Source organism: Mollisia scopiformis (assembly GCF_001500285.1).
Source record: "Mollisia scopiformis unplaced genomic scaffold LY89scaffold_4, whole genome shotgun sequence".
Classification (NCBI taxonomy): Eukaryota; Fungi; Ascomycota; class Leotiomycetes; order Helotiales; family Mollisiaceae; genus Mollisia; species Mollisia scopiformis.
This window is the reverse complement of record NW_017263584.1, coordinates 181,005-203,348: the sequence shown is the minus strand read 5'-3', so window position 1 is coordinate 203,348 and position 22,344 is coordinate 181,005. Positions and strand designations below refer to the sequence as shown.

The 22,344-nt window shown below is 47.2% G+C and overlaps 9 protein-coding genes across 9 annotated transcripts; 2 read left to right on the top strand and 7 right to left on the bottom strand.

Moving 5' to 3' along the window:
- Positions 1-1,796: 1,796 nt before the first annotated feature.
- LY89DRAFT_378289 (uncharacterized protein) lies at positions 1,797-2,437 on the bottom strand. The gene has a single exon (XM_018207110.1). It carries the CDS (start codon positions 2,272-2,274, stop codon positions 1,885-1,887), a length of 390 nt encoding a protein of 129 aa, XP_018075945.1. The 5' UTR covers positions 2,275-2,437; the 3' UTR covers positions 1,797-1,884.
- A 1,109-nt stretch (positions 2,438-3,546) lies between these two features.
- Positions 3,547-5,246, bottom strand: LY89DRAFT_576629 (cytochrome P450; the record flags this gene model as incomplete). Its single annotated transcript, XM_018208847.1, has 3 exons — positions 3,547-3,855; positions 3,928-4,800; positions 4,845-5,246. The coding sequence occupies 3 exons, from the start codon at positions 5,244-5,246 to the stop codon at positions 3,547-3,549; spliced, it is 1,584 nt and encodes a 527-aa protein (XP_018075944.1).
- Positions 5,247-5,724: 478 nt separating this feature from the next.
- LY89DRAFT_704485 (cytochrome P450 alkane hydroxylase-like protein) lies at positions 5,725-7,636 on the top strand (the record flags this gene model as incomplete). The annotated part of the gene is made up of 3 exons (XM_018217384.1): positions 5,725-6,536; positions 6,598-7,129; positions 7,218-7,636. Exons 1-3 carry the CDS (start codon positions 5,970-5,972, stop codon positions 7,634-7,636), a joined length of 1,518 nt encoding a protein of 505 aa, XP_018075943.1. The 5' UTR covers positions 5,725-5,969.
- Positions 7,637-7,677: 41 nt separating this feature from the next.
- LY89DRAFT_729102 (uncharacterized protein) lies at positions 7,678-8,540 on the bottom strand (the record flags this gene model as incomplete). Its single annotated transcript, XM_018219343.1, has 2 exons — positions 7,678-7,831; positions 7,882-8,540. The coding sequence occupies 2 exons, from the start codon at positions 8,538-8,540 to the stop codon at positions 7,678-7,680; spliced, it is 813 nt and encodes a 270-aa protein (XP_018075942.1).
- A 154-nt stretch (positions 8,541-8,694) lies between these two features.
- On the bottom strand, positions 8,695-9,298 carry LY89DRAFT_378243 (uncharacterized protein). Its single transcript, XM_018207109.1, has 2 exons — positions 9,247-9,298; positions 8,695-9,164 (listed from the first exon to the last, which is right to left on the bottom strand). The coding sequence occupies exon 2, from the start codon at positions 9,113-9,115 to the stop codon at positions 8,849-8,851; it is 267 nt and encodes an 88-aa protein (XP_018075941.1). The 5' UTR covers positions 9,116-9,164; positions 9,247-9,298; the 3' UTR covers positions 8,695-8,848.
- On the bottom strand, positions 8,905-10,505 carry LY89DRAFT_378222 (uncharacterized protein). The gene is made up of 3 exons (XM_018207108.1): positions 10,164-10,505; positions 9,247-10,052; positions 8,905-9,164 (listed from the first exon to the last, which is right to left on the bottom strand). The coding sequence occupies exons 1-2, from the start codon at positions 10,293-10,295 to the stop codon at positions 9,351-9,353; spliced, it is 834 nt and encodes a 277-aa protein (XP_018075940.1). The 5' UTR covers positions 10,296-10,505; the 3' UTR covers positions 8,905-9,164; positions 9,247-9,350.
- On the bottom strand, positions 10,233-11,489 carry LY89DRAFT_681048 (uncharacterized protein). The gene is made up of 2 exons (XM_018214197.1): positions 11,360-11,489; positions 10,233-11,253 (listed from the first exon to the last, which is right to left on the bottom strand). Exons 1-2 carry the CDS (start codon positions 11,483-11,485, stop codon positions 10,546-10,548), a joined length of 834 nt encoding a protein of 277 aa, XP_018075939.1. The 5' UTR covers positions 11,486-11,489; the 3' UTR covers positions 10,233-10,545.
- A 727-nt stretch (positions 11,490-12,216) lies between these two features.
- LY89DRAFT_681047 (uncharacterized protein) lies at positions 12,217-13,275 on the bottom strand. The gene has a single exon (XM_018214196.1). It carries the CDS (start codon positions 13,193-13,195, stop codon positions 12,323-12,325), a length of 873 nt encoding a protein of 290 aa, XP_018075938.1. The 5' UTR covers positions 13,196-13,275; the 3' UTR covers positions 12,217-12,322.
- Positions 13,276-14,961: 1,686 nt separating this feature from the next.
- On the top strand, positions 14,962-16,826 carry LY89DRAFT_378172 (uncharacterized protein). The gene is made up of 3 exons (XM_018207107.1): positions 14,962-15,143; positions 15,193-15,723; positions 15,772-16,826. The coding sequence occupies exons 1-3, from the start codon at positions 15,121-15,123 to the stop codon at positions 16,736-16,738; spliced, it is 1,521 nt and encodes a 506-aa protein (XP_018075937.1). The 5' UTR covers positions 14,962-15,120; the 3' UTR covers positions 16,739-16,826.
- Positions 16,827-22,344: the final 5,518 nt, after the last annotated feature.

The following is a 22,344-nucleotide window of genomic DNA, read 5'->3' as shown; positions in this document are numbered from 1 at the left end:
GTAACGGACATTCGGCATGTTTCAGAATTATGAAGTGCCGGTGGATCAATTCCATGCGAAGGTCATGTTTTGGTAGTGATTCACAGCCCAAGTATTTCCGGAGGTTTCGCCACCATAGCGATTGTCCGAGTACTGCAACTTTCTCAGTTTGTTTTTATAGTTGTGTGTATCACCTTCATCCTATTGTGAATAACTTTATTTCTTGCCTCGATAAGAAGGCAGACGCTACCCCAGCCGCTGATTCTGAGAATGTGATTCACTTACATCAAACCCAAATATGACTGAGAAGAGTACTTGCCACTACCATAAAATGTCTCTCTGGCTACTTCTTGACTTCTTTCCTACCAAAACATTCTGGAAGAAGAACCTGAAATATACTTCCACCAAGAAGAAACATTAAAGCTACTAGCCAAAACAAATACTTGAAGCACCCAACACCGCTCAGGATTAAACCACAAAGACTATCCAACAGAAACATTATCGCCTTCATCAAACAAGCTCCACAGTGCTAGAAAATATCTTCAAACAGCCTACAAACTCAAGCCTCTACTAAAAGGAGCGTTGTAAGCTCATGTGTTAAGTCGTATTTGTGTAAAGTCAATCACGGCTCCACAAAGACATAAAACACGTAGATGGACGGGGTAGGCTTCATTCAGAGAATGTGTTGCAAGGTGACATAACCCCCAGAATTTTCAGAGGGCAGATAGCTAACTTTTTTCCTCCGTAGTGTAAGAAGGTTTGCGACTTCGCTCGGGGAAGGTGTCAAATATGTAATCATATTCGGTGTAGAAATTGCGACAGACAATATGTGTTTGTTAAAGTTATGGACAAGTTGACGGCGTTGTCTCCGTGGTGAAGCTTGAGAGGACTAGAGGCGGGCAGCAAAGGAGGCAGATACGAAGACGAAGCCAGAATGATTTTCACCTGTAAGATAGATGCTGAAAGTGCTGATAGAGCATGATGAATTTGATCTTATTCTCTTGTTTCCACGAAATTGGTATGCTATCAAACAATTGTGATAATGTAATTTCCGTATTCATCAATGTTTTCACACTCTATCCAACGTGCGTTGACAGGCCCACTTCTTCCGTCAATTGAGGATACATTGATTTCTGCTGGGGTCTCGATATAAAGCAACCCAACCCTGTGAAACTGGCCAAGAGAAACGGCTGTGGGTTGTAGCACCAAGCCCCACACCTCGAAGTCTCCTCTCTCTTCTGATGGCCTGCTAAGGAAAGGCATATAGTGCAGATTAGCAGTAGACTCCAACTCATAATCTAACCGTAGGCCACGAGACCATTCTGTGAAGTCTTTCTGGTATATCTTCCAATTGTTGAGGTGTATCCAAAACCAATGTGATATCTTGACGCCAGACTGACTTGTTATGACACTCTCATCTGCCAATTCAATGGTCAAGAGAGGGCCCCTCAACTTGATGCAGCCACTCTCTACCTGGGCAAATTGATCTCCCCATGTAGTCTTCACTCGTACGTCCAAAATAGTCACTAGCTTTCTAACTCCAGTCCCTTGTATCTCGTCCTCGTCTGGAGCTGAAGCTGGAGGGAACTCCAACGTGCCATCGACACTGGCCCACGACCACGACGGCGCCAGATAAATGTTGGACTTACTGCAACTCGAATGCGTCTCTCGAGCCCATAGAATATTGGAGCGAAGATTAGACAGCCATATTCCTGCCAAATACTGATCATGCAATGCTTCCCCACATCTTCTAGCGATACCAGATAGCGCAATCAATTTGTCTGTTCCTCGCGTCAAACGACATGATGAATAAAGAGTGAGTGCATTCGACCAACACCTGTGGACGTTTCGGACGCTATCAGAAGACCCTTCGAGATCATACGAGCTTGTTTTCTTTGGGCTTTGCTATTGCCACTGAGTCGGGATGACTCTTTTGACAGCATATCTCAGGAAGAACGGATTCGGAACTCCTTCAGGAAAGACTTGACAAGCTTGCAGTTCCTGACATTCCCAGAACACTTGACGTTTTCCAAGATATAAAATTCGATGTGACAATACTCGCTCTTGGACAACCCAGCCACGAAGCATCAGAGGTGTTTCATCAACGTCCTCTTTCCATAACCATCGTCTGTGGATTTTGAAGCGATTGTTGTTGTGATTACTCCACATGGTAGTAATCTCGCAAGGTTCGTCCAGCAACCCATCGACATCATTTGAAGGAATAGCCGTAGCATTGCAGTCTTCCGACGCGATAGCTGCAATGTTACAGCTTCCTCCAGCATATATATCTCCCATAATAGCCCAAGAGCTCTTGCAACTACAGCTGCGTCTTGGAATGTTCTCGCAAGCTTCGTAGTCTCAATGCCTGTATACAACTCGTTGGCGGTCTCCGTCGTCAAGCGCAGAAATTGTGCTGTTCCCCACCGATGACTGAGTGTCATGTATGGACTATCGATTGATGCCTCTGCTGTGTCTCTGAGTCGCAGATAGCCATCTTGGAGGCTGCATAGGTCCAACAAGCGCGAAGGGTATGTAGTGCCCTCAGCTTTCTCGTTGCATTCGGGGTGAGATGTATGGCATGTTCTCAGCCACTGTCGTGCGTGGTCAAGCCGCGAGCGACGCTCAGTCGTAGGCGAAAGGGTGTCTTTTCTGCCCTGAGTTGATCCTGCCGTAATTAGCCTTTACCAAAGGCATTACTCTTAATTATCCTGATAGAGGTACGTACCAGATATTGGTGTCAGTGCAAAGTACGGCTCGAGCCATCTTGTATTGCAAGCTTCAGTGCCAAAGTCCTGTGCTACTCTGACGTCTATCGCTAACGAGAAACTATCCTCGTCGAAAGCAATGGTCCAGTTGAGATCCCAGGGCGAGTTGGGATGCGTGTTTGGGCCTTGGATTCCGAAATCTCCCTCAAAGCGACGTGAGAGTCGAGTCCAGTACCGGAATACATCTTGTTGAAGCACATCGCATATGTAACATCCACACGAAGCAGAGTAACACATATCTTTGAAACATCTCTTCACTGTGCCTGAATATTGCGCTAGCTTTTCCTTCCAATGCGCGGCGGTAGGGCTGAGAAATCGTTCGTGAGGAACCTGGATCTCTTCCAGATGACCCCGGAAAATTGACTGACATTCGTCGCATAGCATTATGAATCTGAGGAGTTTTCAAAGACAGAGGCTTTAAAGTAGGACTCCTTGCTTTGATTCGAGTTTGAAGAAACATTTTCGAGCAGGACACCTCAAGGGCATCAAAGTCAACGAGTCTTGCCTGCCTGCTCGGTGTGCAGCGCACCAGCTGAGCATTCTCATGCTGCCTCGACAAACATCAATGCTGTACAACATAGTTCACCTGCAAGAACTCGCGGTTGTGAAACGAAGGATAGGCTTATTCACGAACATGGTCGTACACGATGCTGTCTTGCATCAGAAATAAAATAAAGCAAAGAACCTCTCGAAGAGCAATGCGATCGGCGACTACAGCCAGGACTGTCATAGCCGTAGCAAAGCTAAATTACTTGTACTATTTGGAACGCAGATTTTCAGCGGCAAAGTTCAGTCGATGATGCTATCGCAGATGCTTGTTTGCGCTGTGAAGCTTTATGTTCACGCCCCCAGCCACTTTATCTACCAATTTCCAATCACAGGGCAATCGTCCTTTCGGCAAGGCTGATCCATCAATTGAGTCGATATTCTGCAGGAGCCTAACTGTGACATAGGCAATCTCAGCCATGGCGAATTGTTGTCCGATACATATCCGAGGGCCAGCGTTGAATGGGAGGTAGTTGAATCCAAACTTGCGCCCGTCCCATCGTTCTGGATTGAAGCTGTCAGCATCAGGGCCCCAAAATTCTGGGTCTGAATGCATTGTCCAAAGCTACACGGAAGAGATGTCAGCAGGGAGGAGAAGCCAGAGACACAATATAGATGACAAGAAGCAGAGACATACCTCCCAAGCAACAAGGTAACCTTTGGGTATAAATACTGGTGAAGTCCCATCCGGGCCACCTCCTACGGGCAGTGTTGTGTCCTTAGCGGCCTCACGGAAGTTGACTGGAACCGCAGGGTAGACTCGAAGGACTTCGTTCAAGCACCATTGAAGGTATGAACAGCTCTTGAGCCCGCTGAGCGTGATCTGCTTCGGTCGATCGAAGGTTCCAAACTCATCTATGATGATGCTGCGAAGCTTCTTGAAGATATGAGGATATTGTGCCAATGATGCAAAAAGGTAGCCCAGAGTTCCCGAGATGGTATCACTGCCTGCTAGAAGGATGTTCAACAGCTGGGAGCGGAGCTCCTCCGGATCCTTCACGTCAGCGACAATAGCATCCAAAACAACGTACTTTCCAGTCCCTGACTTTTTATCCGAGCCACTGTCCCTCAAGCGGCGCCAGACATACGTATCGACGAAGTTATGAACAGCTTTACACTGTTCTTTAAATTTGCGATCGTGCGTTAGCCAGTACAGGTCGCCGTACATCATAGATTTCGCCGTTGTCTTCTCTGCTGCGAAGAAGGCCTCTACGAATTGCATCATCTCCGTCTTAGAGAACAAAGTACTCGTATCTGTACTATCATCTTTCTGGCTGTGCACGCTTTCGCCAAAGAGAAACTCGGTGGCAGTATCCATAGTGAAACGTTCCAATAGCGGTTGCACATCCACAGTCGGAGTCCATTCGCCAGGCTCCACTGCACCTAGGAGGGCATGAAGAAGATCTTTGACATGCGTCTCGAATAGCCCTAGATCAGCTATCTGCTCACGTATGAATTGCGGTCTTAGAAGAGCTCGAGAGTGTTCCCATTTGGCTCCATTCGCTGAGAACTGTAGGAATTAGCTTCGCGTATGTTTCAAGTCGCACAACGTACAATACCGAGACCCAGGAGCGCATCCAACGCTCCCACTCTGGCCGCTGGTTGCTGGAAGTCTTGGAACTGGGTCGCTAGCACAGCCTGCAGGTTCTTCGGGTCGAAGGTGTAGTACCACGTCTCTCCTGGTGGGTAATATATTCGAAATGTTTTGCAGTCTCGTCCGACCTTTGCGCTCATTTCTTTCTTGCGATCTAGGAAGGCATAAGATAAGCGGTTGGTCTTCATTCCATTCGTCTCAATCTTGAAATTCTGCACGCCAAAGACATCCCAAGGTCGAAAGAGTGGTGCTGGTTGGCACCCGAAAGATTTCGCCTTCGCTGCATGTCTTACGTGTGCAACTACACAGTAGATTGTGACAACTGCTGCCACAGCCGGCAGCAAGAACAGTATTAAGCCCATGTTGGAGAATATTTGGGGTAGGACAGAGGTAGGACAGTCGATATTCTATGTAGGGCGACTTGTACATAATGTTGGTCTGACGCCGTCAAGCTTTAAGGTGCTTATCTCAGCTGATGCTGCCAAGGCGGCGTCAACTGAGATTCGCCTCGAATAAGGTTAGGGCAAAAACGGACCGTGTTAGTCAACCAAGATCTCTTCATACATGATATCCATTAATTTGAGGCAAAGGAGCTGTCTTCTACTGGTCCCTTGCGTCGATAAATTCATGTTAAGCTTATTCCAGATGCAAGTCGCAGTCTTGTGTGCCTTTTCAAGTAATCAGAGGCCTAAAACAGCCCCTAGAACACGGCATGCAGGGTAAGGTCCGAGGCGCACCACTCGGCCCCTGTACACAGTACAGTAGATATTTAACCCTCAACACAGAGCTTACGAGAGCTTGCCTCAATTGGCACGAGGGCCTTCGCATCTGCTGGTCGTACCCAGCCATCGAGCACTTTTTGGTGTTGGATTACAGAATAGGCTGCAATGGTTCGGTTCGCCGAAGAATTCTGGGTGAAGTGCCCATGAATTTCACTGTAGTAGAGCTTTGTTGGTGGGGTCTGTTGGAGAAGTAGCGAGTGTATCCGCTCGTCTTTCCCAATACAACACTTCTCACCTCTACAAATGCTTCTTTCCACTTTGCTACAACAAATATATTCGTAAGACTTATAGTTCTGTCTCGGCATGGAGTCTTCAACATATATTCTTCTCTCGGGTATAGGAGCAATGCTCCTTGCCTTTCTCTTGCATCAGATTCGTTATCGACTCGCTGTTGCCAATATCAAACGCAAAAATGGCTGCCTCGAACCCAGAATATACCCGCACAAAGATCCTATCTTTGGGCATGATTTATTTCTCAGCATGGGCAAAGCTATGAAAGCCGGCAAGTTGCTAGAAACGACCCAGAAGCTCTTCAATACCTACGGGAAAACGTTCCAAGTCAATTCCTGGGGTACAACTACGATCTACACCAGCGAGTCAACGAACATACAGACCGTCTTAGCATCGTCTTTTAAGAACTTTGGTGTAATGAAGATCGAACGACGTACGCCAGGAGGTTCGATCATGGCTGAAGGTATCTTTTCCGCAGACGGTCCTGTATGGGCACGTTCACGAGGCCTCATAAGACCAACATTTGCAAGGTCCGAAATTTCGAACTTCAATAGTTTGGAGAAACATGTCAGCCGATTTATCGAACTCATTCCTGTTGATGGATTGCCTGTGGACTTGCAGCCACTCTTGAAACACCTGGTATGCTTCTCGCCGTTTCTCAACTATCGGTCTAGTTATGCTAAGAGAGTTTCGAATGCAGTTCCTGGACATCTCCACCGAATTTCTGTTTGGCGAATCAGTGGATTCTCAGTTACCAGACACCCCCTTCGATTCCGTGCAATTCCTACAGGCGTTCGACACTTCTATGAGCGGCCTCGCAGCACGAATGATGCTCGGAAAGCTCAAATTCATTCGAGGTTTCGATACGAAGTGGAAAGCGGCTAACAAAACAGTGCTCTCCTATGTCGATAGACACGTTTCCAGGGTCCTCAAAGAAAGACCAGACTTCAAGCTGGATAGTGAAGATGGTGGGCAGAAGAAATACATTCTCTTGAACGAAATGGCGAAGGAAACTCAAGATCCTATTGATCTGCGCTATCAGCTAATCAACGTATTCTTTCCGGCACACGATTCGACGGGGATTGCTATTAGCGATATATTCTTCCACCTTGCGAGGGATCCTGAGCGTTGGGAGAAGTTGAGAGCAGAGGTCTTGACCATGACGGCTTCTCGACCCCTGACATTCGAACTATTGAAGTCAATGAATTATTTGCGATATGTGTTTAACGAAAGTAAGTCTTGCTTCTCTTGAGTCTTGAAACTTACCTACTTCTTTTCATAGATATGTTGGACTTTGCAACGACTAATCTCCAAATTTAGGTCTCCGCCTCCATCCCACAGCGCCCATAATCCGCCGAATCTGCCACCAAGACACCATACTGCCGCATGGCGGCGGTCCCAACGGACAATCTCCAATTTTAGTCAGAAAAGGCGAGAACGTCGTTCTCAACCTTTACACCTTACATAGAGACAAGGATATCTGGGGCGAGGACGCAAATGAGTTCCGCCCAGAACGTTGGGAAACGGCGCGACCCACTTGGGAATACCTGCCATTCTCGGGAGGTCCTCGTATCTGTCCTGCACAGCAGATGGTGTTTACGGATGCTGCTTACATTATTGTGAGAGTGATACAACAGTTTGCCAGAATTGAGAATCAAGACCCGAGACCTTGGGCTGAGCGGTTTAGATTGACTGTTGAGAATCGGAATGGGGTGAAAGTCAAGATGGTGCAGAGTTGAACGGGGTGTAAATTTCTAGCTCTAGCATTACTCTATCGTATCTATTCTTTGGTTTCTGCAACCAGTTCTTCTTTCTCATCAGTTGGGGATGCCGGCACTGCTGGGCATTTCAAGTCCTTGTATGTTTGAACATCAACCAGTCCAAGCAGAAGCATCAATCCGAGGAAGGGATTCGAACTTGGACTTTTGTAAGTCCTGTAACATGTTAGCATTTTCATTCTGTCAGAAAAAGGGAAGATGCTTACTCCGGCGTAATCAACGAAGAATTATACCTCTCAACAACAACAAGCGCCACATGCAGTACCAAAGCAAGAGGAACACCCAAAACACCATCCCACGGATACCTGCCCTCCCAAACGCCCAAAATCCCCCCAAAGAACACAGAAATAGTATAAAGCTCATGAAAGCCGCTCCAGATCCCCGCCATAGACCCTCCCATGATCAACCACCGCACATAGATAAACGCATTATGCATCTTAACCATAGAATGGTACCACACCGGGCTCGCGGTCATGTAGCACATATACGCAGGGAACAGCACCATCAGGGCCATGACCTGGAACCCGGTGCGGACAATGCGGGGGTTGCCTTTACTTTCGTACTTGCACAGACGCCACGAGATAACGGCGTTCATGACACCGAGAGCGATGTCGAGGGATTCCGGCTTAGGTGCTGAGGGGGAGCTGACGAGGGCTCGTACTTGATAGCGGCCCACGATGGCGAGGCCGAGGATCATGTGCACGACGAGCGGGATGTGAGGCAGTTGGGCGTATTTGGCGGGTTTGCTGGAGGTGAAGTATTTGAAGAATGAGGGCCGGAGGATGAGAGGGAGGTAGATGAATAAATGCCACGCGAAATCAAGCTGTGGTTTATGTGTGACGACGAAGTTCGCTATGGAGTCCATGTTGAATTTCTGGAGACGGGAGAATTGGGATTGTTGGCTGGATTTTGATCTGGCTGCTGTGAAATTTGTTGAAATATGAGGAAGGAAGAAAGTTCACGAGGGTGCTGGCCGTTCAATCTTGTAAGAATATAATTATTTTTTATGTACATGAGGCGTACGGCGTTGTTGGTGGTCCAGTACTGCCCACGTAAGCGCTAGTTGATTGAGGCACAATTCGGTGGGTAAATGCGCCCAGGCGATTGGTATCTTTCGTATGTCGGAGCCTACAGTATCCCATGAATAGGTTTTCGCTTGTTAATAAAAGACGTTTAGGGCTGTCGATCGGCTGCAGGTTGGTGGCATCTCATCGGGATACCTCGCCGTGTTGGAAAGTAAGACGTGGTATAGCCGAGCCGTGATGGGGGTCCAAAGAGTGCTAAGACGGGGTATATGTCGCTGACATCTCCGAGAGACTTAGGATGAGGAGTGATGTGATTGACTTCACGTAAGATCTTGCTGACAGTAGTTGCAGTACTTGTCTCTAGGCAACTACACATTTCTGCCAGGAACGAACAAGATGTTCTTCCTCCTTGCATGATTCTGACTTGAGACCGGTATGTTGGTTGGAGAACGAATGATAGGCATCTAGAGAAGGGGCAATTCGTCAAGTTAGTGTTTGCAATAGCCGATTGCATAGAATGCCGCTTAGGAAAGGAGTGTCACATGCTGGAACTTAGTAGATGTGCAGGCCTGTGGGACTAGAAAGGCTTCATGCTTGTGTCAAAGCACAGTGTCTAACGAACCAGCATCAATCATGCGCTAAAAGTACTTCTAGGATACAAATATACGCATCATCTTGACTTGGGGTCTGGTCTTAATCTCAATTCCTGCTAATTGTTCGTACTCAGCTGCAGTTGCCCAGCTGTTTGACAGTATTTGCATGTACTTATCAAAAATGACGAAAGGATACCTCCCTAGCTTTAGCATTCGTGGCGAAGGACATCCATCCGGAAATGGGATGATATCGAAGCCTTGATCGCGTTCAGAAGCCCAAAGTACCGCCGCCTCTTCCGTATCCGCCAGGAGAAGTATTTCATCGAGGAATCGGAATGTAGCAATGAACCAATAAGTATGGGAGTTGGGATTGTTACGTGCATCTACAATCACTGCGAGTGAACGTATATGCATGGCCTTGCAACGATCGATAATCGTAGGGTACATATCCGAAAATTTCGTCTCACCAGCTCGCGAAACTGGCATCTTGAAACAAATACGATCAACGGCCCAATTGATGCAGATGCTCCGGTGGAAATCATCCTCTCGGGAGAGAGCGGACTTCATGTCGAATTCGAAATTGTACCACTTCAAGCTCTCCTTGCGGGATTCCAAATTTGCAAAGAGCACGGCCGGAACTCGTGTATGAGAGGCGTAGAAGCATATCGTATCGTTGGGACAGTAGCTGTCGCGCGGCTGACGATACTGCTCTGCGATATGAAGGTCAACATTTCTCGAAATATGGGCGGCAAACTTCCACTACAGCGAGTTAGTATATAGCTTTGTCTAAAGATAAACATCTAACTGTAACACAATGCACAGAACTTTGATAAATAACAAAAAATGAAAAAACGAAGGATTCACACTTACTATCTGGAGTCTGATCTCGACGGGCAATGTTGGGAAGCATGTAAATGTCTGCTGGCTAGGAAGAGGTTGAGTATCGACAGATTGCTTAGTGCCTCCAAGTGTTACTAGATTGCTGATAGATGAAGTGGCCATTATGATGTTGTGTTGAAGGTGCTGAAGATGGTGCTGAAGATGCTCTGCGGAAACTTGTCAGGTATATAAGCAGGACTGTCTTGGATGCCTAGCTTTGCCGAGACCTTCTGCAGAAGACGATGAAAAAACTTACGAGATTGAGGTTCCAGAGAAGGAAAGAATGACATGGACATTATCGAGTCACTCTGGAAGGTTCTGCCAGTGAGCACTAAGCACCATCCCCAATATCCTCTTCCATTGATCACAGCATTTACTCCGGCCGTGGCATAAGTTGACGCAATGGCAACTTGCGATCATTGGGCCAATTTAACATAAGTGTAACATTCGATCCCTCCTCAGTATACTGAAGCCCTCCGGAAGTATCGCCCTGGTGCCAAAAAAAGTCCGAAGATGGAAGCTCCATCGAAGGCCATTTCGATATCAATAGCGTTCTAATTGCCTCCCAGCCATTGCCACGATAGCTTTCTCGATTCCGCACACTGCGATAATCTCCATCAGGACAAAAGCGACGAGTGTCCCAAACGAGAAAGATGTCCTGGAGATGCTCTGCACGCAATAGCGGAGGAAGGAGAAGTGGCGTCTTCTTGTCCCGCACAGTGAGGGCGAGAGAACGGACTTTGCGATCCAAGAGGAGATCTCGCAAGGCTTCGGCGCCGTATAACGCGAAATCGTCGTCGATGCAGATCCTGTCAGCTTCCCAATTGACATAGATTCGAGGTGGGATTGAGCAAGTGAGTCGTTCAATGCTGGTATGGATGCCGAAATCTAGTTGATACCGTTTCAGGGCTTCACTACGAGACTCTCGAGTCGTGCGAAGGATTAGTGGACATGAGGTTCTGGAGAAGTAGTAACGATAATCGACGAGGCCGATCGGTGATGGATTGGTCCATGGAGTAATCGTTCGAACTGTTTTGACACCGACATGGACGTCTCGCGGGTGAAAGCAAGCCCAGGTCCACTACAGCAATTAGTACCATGTTGTTTCCTCTTCACAATGGGACTTGACGACGACGAACACAATACAGCAAAACCAACAGCTATCGAGGATTAACTGTGCTACTTACTATTCTGAGACGAAGCTCTATAGGCAGGTCTGGAAAACAAGTAAAAGCAGTAGGCATCTGCCCGCTACTCAACGATTGACCTTGAGAATAGACCTGTTCTTGATCTGAGCTTTCGAAAGTTGCCATTGTGATTGGTTGTGAGTGATGGTGCCGGACTTTCGATGTGATTTATAGAGATGCTAGAGTGGCGAAGTTGGATCGTCATTGGCTGCTGCCTGTTAAGCGACCCCACATGATGACCCCTTTTGGGTAAGATTTACGTTGGAAAGTCTCTTTTGTATGAATGGAAGAAGAACATGTGAAGATGAGATTTCATCTCTGAGTTGTAGGGTGAGTGGAAAGTTATGTATGCCACGTGACTGAGCTGCACCTTGACGAGGTATCTACTATCTAGGTATGTCTACCTAGCTAGAGGCTGGTGGAATTGTGTTGACTCTCGGTGATTGCAATATCTCAATAGCCATAACTCCTCAACAGCTGGGGTGCTTGAACAGCTGTGATCCCTCAAGAATTTGTAGCTAATTTCATCAGAAACAAGAAATGCGGGATGAGAAACTTCTCCAGACCATGGCAGAGAGATTGAGAAGGCGAGGAGATATAGTAGCATTAGTAAGACCTAAAAGTCCCAGGTATGGACTAGGATTTTGGGCATGGGGTTGTGTATCTACAGTAGGACGTGAATTTCGGCTGGAATTCTTTTCTACTCGAGGAACCTGCTCTTCACGTTTATAATGTCCCACAAGCTGCAGAGCGATATTATGTTATATTCCAATTCTCGTAGGATTTTAGGCTTGTTGTCCATGGAGAACATTCACAACCTGCACCCCTTTTGTGAAAGATTACATGAAAGGAAGCATCGATAGTTCAAAAGTGCTTGCTATATGCACTGCTCGAAGACTAAAGGCTCTATGTACATTTGAAAGGCTTGGTTGTATGATATTGCTGATGATGTAAAAGTAATGCTCAAGGTTTTCGTGGACGAGGGGTAATGAACCGCATCAATGTAATCGTGGGTCTTGGTGGCAACGTGACAAGTCCCTCCACGCCATTCTTCTTCTTCTCCTCCAGATCCGCTTCATACGTATCCCAAGAAGTAATAATCATATCCCGAGCCGTAGATACCTCTAGAAGAACGCCAGGAGCCTGAATAACCTTCGACAACGTTCCGTTCCTCTTCGTCTTCTGGAAAGCTTCGAATCTGTAATTGGCCTTGGATGTCGAAGACGCGTCGTCGAAGAAGATCAGCTCGCTCAAGCTCATCTTTCGTAATGGAATCCCAAAACTGTTCGCCTTGATCGGACCCCAGTATTTGAAGTTCTTCACGTTGAGTGCCAAGGTCTTGAGTCTGTTGTCGCGGCATAGTTTTGAGAAGGAGGTGTCGCTGTATAAGGAGGTTGTTGAGATACAGTTCGAGTCCTTGACACAGAGCAGATCGACGCTCCAGTTGATGTAGATCTTAGGTGGTAGGATGTACTGCACTCCGCCGCACTTCATGTTGATGCCAAACTCGAGACGATACCATCGTAGACCTTCTCGACGCGACTCCTGGTTGACTTGAAGGATGATAGGAGGGACAGATTTGGTGTGATAAGAGTTTGGGAGGAACCGTTCGCCAGGCGTGCGTTCAGGAATCTCGGTCAGTCGAACTTCGCCTTCGGAGCGCATCCAAATATCCACATCTCGGGGGACGAAGCAGGGGATCTTCCAGATCATGGATCGTAGCTCGTAGGGAAGTTTGGGGAAGTACTCGAAGTCTGTTATCGATGGCTGGATGGCGGTAGATCGACGTTTGCGTTTGGGTTTTGGTGGCTGAACAGCCGGAGCTTGCGTTGCCATGTTTGCTGCCAGAGCTTGACTCTGAGTTGGATTTGTGAAACTCAGAAGTTGTGGAGAGGAAGAAGAAGAGGTTTGAGGGGAGACTCCATGACGAGAAGAATCTAGATCGGCTTCAGCATCGGAAAGCACCTTTACATTAGCGAAAGAGGAAGTCGCGTCTGTAATCACGTGAAATCACCAGGAAAAAGGATCTCGCGTGAAACTGAAGCAATACTCAAGTAGTAGAATGCTTAAGTGATAGAATCACTAAGTCTCAGAATCCTCAAGTAGCAAAGCACTCAAGTAGTGGCAGCACAGAAGAATATGGCAGCACTAGCTACCCTGAACTTCAGGTTGGCATAGTGGTAGCAGCTTCATTAGAGACATATTTAACTTGCTGCACGTTTATGAAGTTGCCATCTGCTCGAGCAGAAACTGGTATACTATTTTGATTGAAGAATATAGCAGTTTGCTCGAAGAATATTGCGGTGAGGAAACCTGTATGACACGATGCTCAATTTCGGCACGTCTTCTCAGGTACAGAAATAGGAGCGCGTTCTTGATGAAGGGCCTACGAGTTCTGATGATTTTACCAAAACCATTAAAAGACTATACGATGTTCTTCGACGGAATAGTGCAATACTTCCCACAAAGTGTATTTGTAGTGCTTAATGTGTCATTTAAAGCGATGATTGAGAAAGGTTTATTTGCGTGTAGTTTTCCCCAGATGAAAATCGGTCACTTATCTCGGCCAGGAGACGTAGGATCAAAATAACTCGCTGGGCGACAGTGGGATGACAGCGGCCTAGCAAACTCGCTGTGGCAAGTACAAAGGTCGAAATGTGGCTGATTTTTGTTGCTTGGGAAGTCGATTGGGAAGTGATATCAAGCACGAGAACCCCCCACCTCCCTAGAGCGTTTGATGAATCTACGTGAAAAACAAGACAGAAAGTAAGAAATGAATTCTCCAATGAAGTGGTGCCGAGGTATGCACTTCGAGAGGAAAATTCCAAGCTTCGAAATGGGATTGTCGGTGAAGGATGGAAATCTTGAATTTTCTCGATCTGCACCACCACACGCTAGCTGCGCCTCAATTGTGGCTGGTGACCGCGTGCATACACACTAATTTCCAAGGCAAGCCACATTCCATTTCTTCTATCGTCACCACAAGTGCGGGGCAAGAACGACAGCGAAGCGGCGTTGCGAGTAGCCTCAATCCAAGAACGGAGATCTGCCACCGGGATTAGATCAAGGATTGAGAATCCCTTCCCACTTTGGTTATCAATTCTGGCGAAATTGTATGGAATCAGGATGATCATTGATTGAGATCAGACGAGGATGGAGCAGCCATCAACAACAGCCAGAAGATGTTTCTACTGGGACCAATCCACATCCCATCCTCTCCCCACGATGCTCAACCAAGGACCACAAGCTGTTGGTACCACGATACTTGGCAGGGTAGCGCTCAGTTGGTTTGTACCGGTAGCACACTTGGGTCCAATGACAGATCGAAGCCCTCTATTGTCGTCCGCTGTTTGACAAGTCTAGTGCAACGCTCTACTGCAGCATTACTGCAGCATTACGGCATGATATACTTGAGATCAAGGTTATTAGGAGTAAGTGTTTGAGTAGTGTATGGCGTGAGTTGAGGATTTCTCTTCTGCCGCAAAGAAAGAGGCTTGTGATGAGCTTCGGCCCTGCCAACCCAATCGAGCTTACGCCACACACGACATCATAGCTCGATGTACCCCGCTACGAATCTGGAAGGGTATGGCTGCTGGGGCTGGTGAGCTGGAAGATTTCCATACTGGTGGGAAGTAGTTACATTATATCTCCTCCTTCCCCTCTTTCTTTGTTACTATTCCTAATTTTCTTCAACTCAAATCTCCCTTTCACGACAGTCTATCTTCTACTCTTCTCTTACTTTGATACCCATTACCGTAATCATGGAGAAGATCAAGAACCTCATGTAAGTCTGCAAAATCCGTTTGTTCTTGCAATGCTGATGAAAAATGTAGCAACCCTGGCAGGGCCCAGGATAATGAGACTCTCTACGGAAGTGGTACGAACACGGGAAATACGGAAACAACAGGTACCCACGGCGGTCTTACAGGCGAAGGAAGCCATCTTGCATCCAGCACAGGCAACACATCGGGCCTTGCAGGCTCACAGGCAACAGGCACATCAGGAATTGGTAGCACAAACACTGGAGTTGCCTCTGAAGCTTCAACTGATCAAGCTGGACGTGGCATCGGCAACACAGGATATGGACAGTCTTCACAGACTTCTGGTCTGCCCGGCCAAGGCAGTCATCTGTCTGGAGCTCGAGACACAACTTCAGGAACATCTGGCTTGGCAGGCAATCAGACCTCTGGTCTAGGAAATACGTCCAATACTGCAGGCACTGGGAGCACATCAGGATTGACTGGAAACCAGACGTCTGGTCTTGGTAACACCAACACTTCAAGCACTGGTCAATCGAACCTTGCTAGGGACGCAGCGGCAACTGCTGCTGGGACTACGGCTGGAAACACAAGGTTTGCACACCAGTAAGTCTTTCCCGATGTGAGTATAGCATTGCTAATTCCAGCTGTCAGAGGCCAGAGCGGCATTACCTCTGGAACGACTACCACGACTTCCTCTCACATGCCTGGTTCTTGGGACGACTCGTACGAGCAAGGCTCTGGCAATACGGGCTTCGGAGGTGCCAATACATCTACAGGTCTTGGATCTGGCACAGTAAATCCCAGCACAACTCAAGGCACAGGTCAATTGGGATCTAGTACGGGCACCAGTGGACTCTCTCAAGACCCAAACACTTCTTCAGGCCATCACCTAAGCAGAGATGCTGCGGCAATTGGCACAGCTGGTACAATTGGTGAAGGTGTTCATCATCACCGCGAGAATGAGAGAGGTCTAGGTAATACTGGATCTTCAGCGAACGATTCAGGACTTGGTACCGCCAAGGTGTACCCTCCCACTACATCTCACTCAACTCATCTTGGATCGGGATCCAACTATCCATCAACCGCATCTGGTACATCCGGGTATACCTCTACCCTTCCCGACAGGACTCTGGGGTCTCAGCAACCTGGCTCTACCACCGGCTATGGAACAGGCCAGTCAGGAAACACATCTTCTGGCCATCAGCTTGGTAGAGATGCTGCAGCTCTTGGTACGGCAGGTGCTGTGGGTGAAGGAATCCACCATCATGAGCATGACAAGAATCTTGGCAATCAAGAATACACTGGCACAAACCGTTTTATGCCACTCTCATCTAGCACTGCCCAGACCGGAACTTCAGGATCGCAGCCACTAGCTTCTAATACTGGTTATGGAAGCAACCAGTCAGGAAACACATCTTCTGGCCATCATCTTGGTAGGGATGCCGCTGCAGTTGGTGCCGCAGGTGCCGTGGGAGAAGGCATTCATCATCACAGAGAGAATGAGCGTGGTCTCGGCTCCACTGGTGCAACCTCTGGATCTCACTCTTATGGATCAACCACAGGAGTAAGTCACGTTCCTTTGTCTTTGCTAGCCTGGATTCTATCTGACACTTCATAGCCCCACAGTACTGATACTGCTAATCTACTTGATCCTAATATCAGCGGCGGCGCAAGCAAGCTCGAAGACGCCCATGAACACCATCCCCATCATGGAGGTGGAGCAGAAGCAGCTGATAAAGACCATGTTGGAGGAGGTTCCACAACCGGTTCATCAGGTCATCACTTAGGCAGAGATGCCGCAATTGGGGCCGGCGGAGCAGGAGCGGTTGGTCTCGCTGAGCAGTAAGTTGGAATGACAAATTACGATAACATGGATGGCTAATTGTCTTCAGCGAACGAAACAAACACCACAACCAGGGAGCTACCGGAGTTGGCAACAATTCCGGTATCAATCAGCCGACAGCAGGAACCTATACTTCCCAGACTGATCCAACATCCACCAATACCACAAGCCGCGATCACCATTATGGACGAGACGCCGCAGTAGGAGCTGGTGGGGTTGGAGCTGCAGGCCTAGCAGAACAGTAAGTTACTGCTTTAATGGGATTGAATCATGACTGATGGGTCACAGCGAGTACAATAAGCATGATCGTAGCCAAGGAGCAGGTGTTGGACCTACAACAGGCACAACCAACCCCACGTCAACAACCCCGGATCCCACGACTTCCAGCAAGGATCACCACTACGGACGTGATGCCGCTGTGGCTGGAGGAGTTGGAGGAGCTGCGTATGAGGCTGACAAACACTACAAGCACGACAAAGATCTCACACAGGCTGAACGTGATGCCAAGAAGCAACACAAGCATGACGAGAAGGAGTTGAAGAAGGAGCATAAGCAGGAAGAAAAGGAACACAAGCGCGAAGAAAAGGAAGCTCGTAAGGAGAGCAAAGGTGGTCTGTTTGGATTTCTTCGTAAGTATATTCTGCTTTTGTTTTGACAATTCACTTACACAATTAGATCGTGACAAGAGCAAGAAATATACTCCCGAGGAGGAAGCCGAGTTTGACCGACAAGAGCGCGAACATAACTCACACAAAGGCCGTGATGCGGCCCTTGGTACCGCTGGAGTCGGAGCCTTAGGAGCTGGAGCATATGAAGCTGAGAAGCATCATGATCACCAAACGACAGACACCAACAAGCCATTGCCATACGCCCCAGGAAACCAAGGCGTGGGCACCGGTGCCGGAACCCAAAACGCTCTTGCTGGTGATAGTGCTACAGGCCAATCCGGTCATCACTACGGACGTGATGCTGCTTTAGGAACTGGAGCTGCTGGTGCCGCAGGTTATGCTGCTCATGAGCACAATAAACATGAAGGAGCTACCCCTCTCGCTGATAAGCCAGTCGGTCAAGATCTTGGAGACAAGCTTCATGGAGTTGATCGCAACCGTGGTGTCCCAGGTTCTTCAGGCTTCCCTGACACTCAAGGTTATGGCACCGGAGTCCACTCAGAGGCTTCGACGGACCAATATGGGAACCCAATTGACGCTGGTGTGACTACCGGTACTGGATCGCAAGGTCATAATCTTGGTCGCGATGCCGCCTTGGGCGCAGGGGCAGCAGGTGTTGCTGGCGCAGGCATCCATGAGCACAACAAGCATGATTCAGGCTATCAGCAAGGGTCTACCGGATATGGCAACACAACATCTGGCTCAGAACCAACCGGTTCTCAACAAGGACAACATCATTACGGACGTGATGCCGCTGCTGTTGGAGGAGCAGGAGCTCTTGGAGAACACGAGTATCGCAAGCATGAAGGTGCTGGTCAACACACTGGCTTGTCCGGTCAAGACAATACCTCATCCGGCTTGACAGGCTCCCAAGGACAACATCACTATGGACGTGATGCTGCTATGGTTGGTGGAGCCGGAGCTCTCGGAGAGCACGAATACCGCAAGCATGAAGGAGCTGGACAACAAACTGGCCTATCTGGTCGAGACAACACTTCCTCGGGCTTAACCGGATCTCAAGGTCAATCAGGACACCACTACGGCCGTGACGCAGCGGCTGTGGGCGGAGCTGGAGCCTTGGGTGAACATGAGTATCGCAAGCACGAAAACACCACAGGTGCAACTTCCAGCAACCAAGGTCAATCAGGTCATCACTTCGGCCGTGACGCAGCCGCTGTTGGAGGTGCCGGTGCACTCGGTGAACACGAATACCGCAAGCACGATACTACTACAGGTACAGGCTCAAGCAACCAATACGACAACTCCGGTCTGGGTTACGACCAACAACAATCAGGCACAACAGGAAGCAATATCACAGACCCTGCAAACGATGGCCGCAAAGGCCCTAATGTAGTCGAGGGCTCGGATGGTCGTCACAGGCTTCACAAGGATCCTCCTGCGAACCACCCTGCGAGCGGCGCTTCTCATGTACCGGCTAGTGGGAGTGAGACTCAGAGGATGATGCAGGAAGGGAAGCAGGAGTTGAGGGATGATACGGGGGTTGCTAATTCGGGGAATGAGAGGAATAATTATTAGGCGATGGAGATTTTGGGACTTATGATTATGAGTTTATGATGGCTTTGTTATGTCATGAGTGTAGTTTTGGCTTTTTGGGAGGAGAGAAAATATATGGAAAATGAATTCACTTCAACGTTAACTCTTAATTGGCCAATTCCCCGCCTACTTCTCAGTTTAGACCTGAGACCAAACCTCTCTTCACTAAAGACGTAAACTTCAGCACGTGGTTGCGGCGCACTGGCTGTAACATAATGAGATACTCCTTGAAGCTGCTTCGTCTCTAGATATTAGCCATCCCGACGAAAATTAGTATTCAGTACTACATAATCTATTTTACAACAGATAAAAACGGGATAGCTGACAGCAATCTGCCAAGTGCTAGCAACAATCCTACTTTCTCCAAAGGCTATTAATAGGTGTTATCTGGCCAGAAAATTTTGGGTAATACAATCGTGTACTTAGCCTAGACACTTGCACCTTGCGTCGATGGTTGGAAACATCTGATACCGTGTTGAGTGGGCCGGAGCTGGTTGCAAGGAGAGGGGAGGGGAGTGGAGGGGAGTGGTGTTTTTATAGCTGAGGGGGCCTGGTTAGGGGATGTCGGGTTGGCCTTTGTGTTCTCCTTGGCAATAAGATGCCTTCCGAAGAAAGAGCGAGGTTGTTATTTTTGCTGATGTTAAGTTAAAATAGACTAAGAGTGAATGCAAACCTAGCCTATTCCTAGACGTCTCAACAAAGCTATTGCAAAGTGCCAAGGTATATATAATCAGGGTCAGCAGTCGGTGTTTGTCTTTTCCTTTACGCCGAGATGAGAACGATAATAGGAGCAAGCATGAGTATCGGCGTAGTGTGGTTCTGTGTAGTAGGTTGAGGTAGGAGGTGGGTGGATTTGTAGCTTTGAAAGGGTGTAGCGGTAGAGGTGGTAGGGTTGGTAGTGGAAGGGACGGAAGGTTGATGGTAATTTTTGAGTTGACAACTAGAAAAATGTGAAGGAAATTCGATAACAAATTGACAATCGACAACAACATTGCTTAACCCTATTATTTGAAATATAGCTTTTAAGCAGCAAATAAAAGAAGTCGTCCGAGATTTTGCCGGGAGCGCGTGATGTATGGGCTACAACTCAGACTTAGATCTCAAGTCTGATTTCAATGGGGTTGTTTGTAGGAACGAAAAATAGATGGGCCGGCGGTTGTATTTATAGGGTGTCGGAGAGACGGCGTTTTGTAGAAGTTCTGAAATTGAATTGGCGGAAGAGGTGAAGATAGAGGAAAGTCTGACAAAAAGTGCTGACTGCAGATTAACTTCAGGTTTGTGAATTTCTGAAAGACGGGAATACTTTTCGTGCTCGGGTGGTCTATGAAAGACGGTCACCTTTATCGTTCTTTGGCTTCTCAACATTATATTAAGACATTGAAAATCGCAAAGTAGGAAGCAATTGCGCTTTCAGGGCTATTTTGCTAATAGATTGTGGGCGTTATCTGATATGGAAAGAGTTGAGAGGAAATGGACACAGAAGATAAAATCGGCGTAGATAGAGAATATCTATATAGAGGAAATTGGCAACAAATGAAACGTGGACAACAATATTAATTGCACTACCACGTCCCATTATACGAAGCACATCTCCCAAAAGAAGTAATAAGATGAACTCAAAACTATCTAAGTCACGGAACAGGTGACATACAAACGGAATTTGAATAAGTACGGTGCTGACCCTCCTCGCTTGGCTGAAGCTGAAGTATGTGTGGACCTCCTCTGTTCTTTGTTTGTTCGGAGAAAGTTTGGGCCGGTCTGTGTTTATATAGCGTTGGAAGAAGGGTTTCTGGGGACTTACTCGAAGTAAGGTGTTTGCTTGTGGTGAATGTAAAGAAGAGTGAGATATCACAGAAACTGTAATTTTGAGAGAGAGAGGAAAATTGGTGAATGTCGGACGGACTGCTCGCACCCCCGACCTTCCTAAGAAAAAGTCTATAAATACACGCCATCGGCCCGACCATTTTCCCTTTTGGACAACAAATTATGAGTCTCTTGGGAGACCCTGATCCTTTCTGTGACATCCAGGATTTCAACTTGTGGCAATTAGCTTAAAGATTCCCTGAAGACGGAGGAATAGGAATCTGTGGTAGAAGTGATAATAAACTAGAACGTGTGATAGTTAGTTGATAGCAAAATTGTATTCAATGCTCTACCTGCATTCAGATAACAACAAACATTTTCAAAAGTTCTTGATAGTGAAAATGTCAGGCTCAGGCTACGCATCTATGCTAGTGAAAAGCTTGGTGAAAGTCAAAAAGTTTCTACAATTAAGAATTTGAAATTTATTTCTAGCAGTTCTTGAAAGTGATAATGTGTAGCTTGCGTTAAGGACTTATGCTAGTCAAATAGCTTATTCTAGTTAGGAAATTTATCTTAGTCAAAAGAGTGTGCTAGTCAAAGAGCTTATAAATATCAAAAGTTTTATACTTATGAGATATATTCTGCTTATCAGAAGATTTATGTTTATCAAAATATCTATGCCTCCCAGAATGCTTATACTTGTCAACTACCGATCTATGCTTCTCAAAGACTTATGCCTATCATAAATAGTTTGCTTCTTAAAAGCCTTATTTAGATTAAAAGGTATTACCCGTTTCCATACGTTTACGTTTACGAGGAATATGCTACTCTGATCTGAATTTTCACTTTCCATGCTTCCCATAGACTCTCATGTCTGTGATTCTGATGTGGTACTATAAGAAGAAAACTTTTTCAGTTCGTAGCGCTTCGGTGTATATCTCTCTCTCCAACCCCTCCTACCTGTCTCTTCACGTTCTTCACAACAGTTCCCAAGACACCTCGCACGTTGGACCAAGACTTCCTGCCGTGTTCACTGGCAGCGGCGACTCACCAGCGATGCACGGCGACTTCATCACTTCAAAACCCGTTCTATATAAAACAACAAGCTTTCAGTCCTGACTTGTCATACACAAATTGGCATCTGCAAAGTTCGATGAGGTGGCTGGGATTCGCAACGGGACTGGGATTCTTAACAAGATTGGAATAGACAGGAGAATAAGACGACGCAGATAGAGAATGGTCTTATTTATATGGTGCAATTGAACTACTCCATGAGTTGCGGAGTGGAGTGAAATCACTTGACAACAGTCAAAAGGTTGACAGCAGTTGGCAAGTTGACAAGACTTCAGTGGCCAC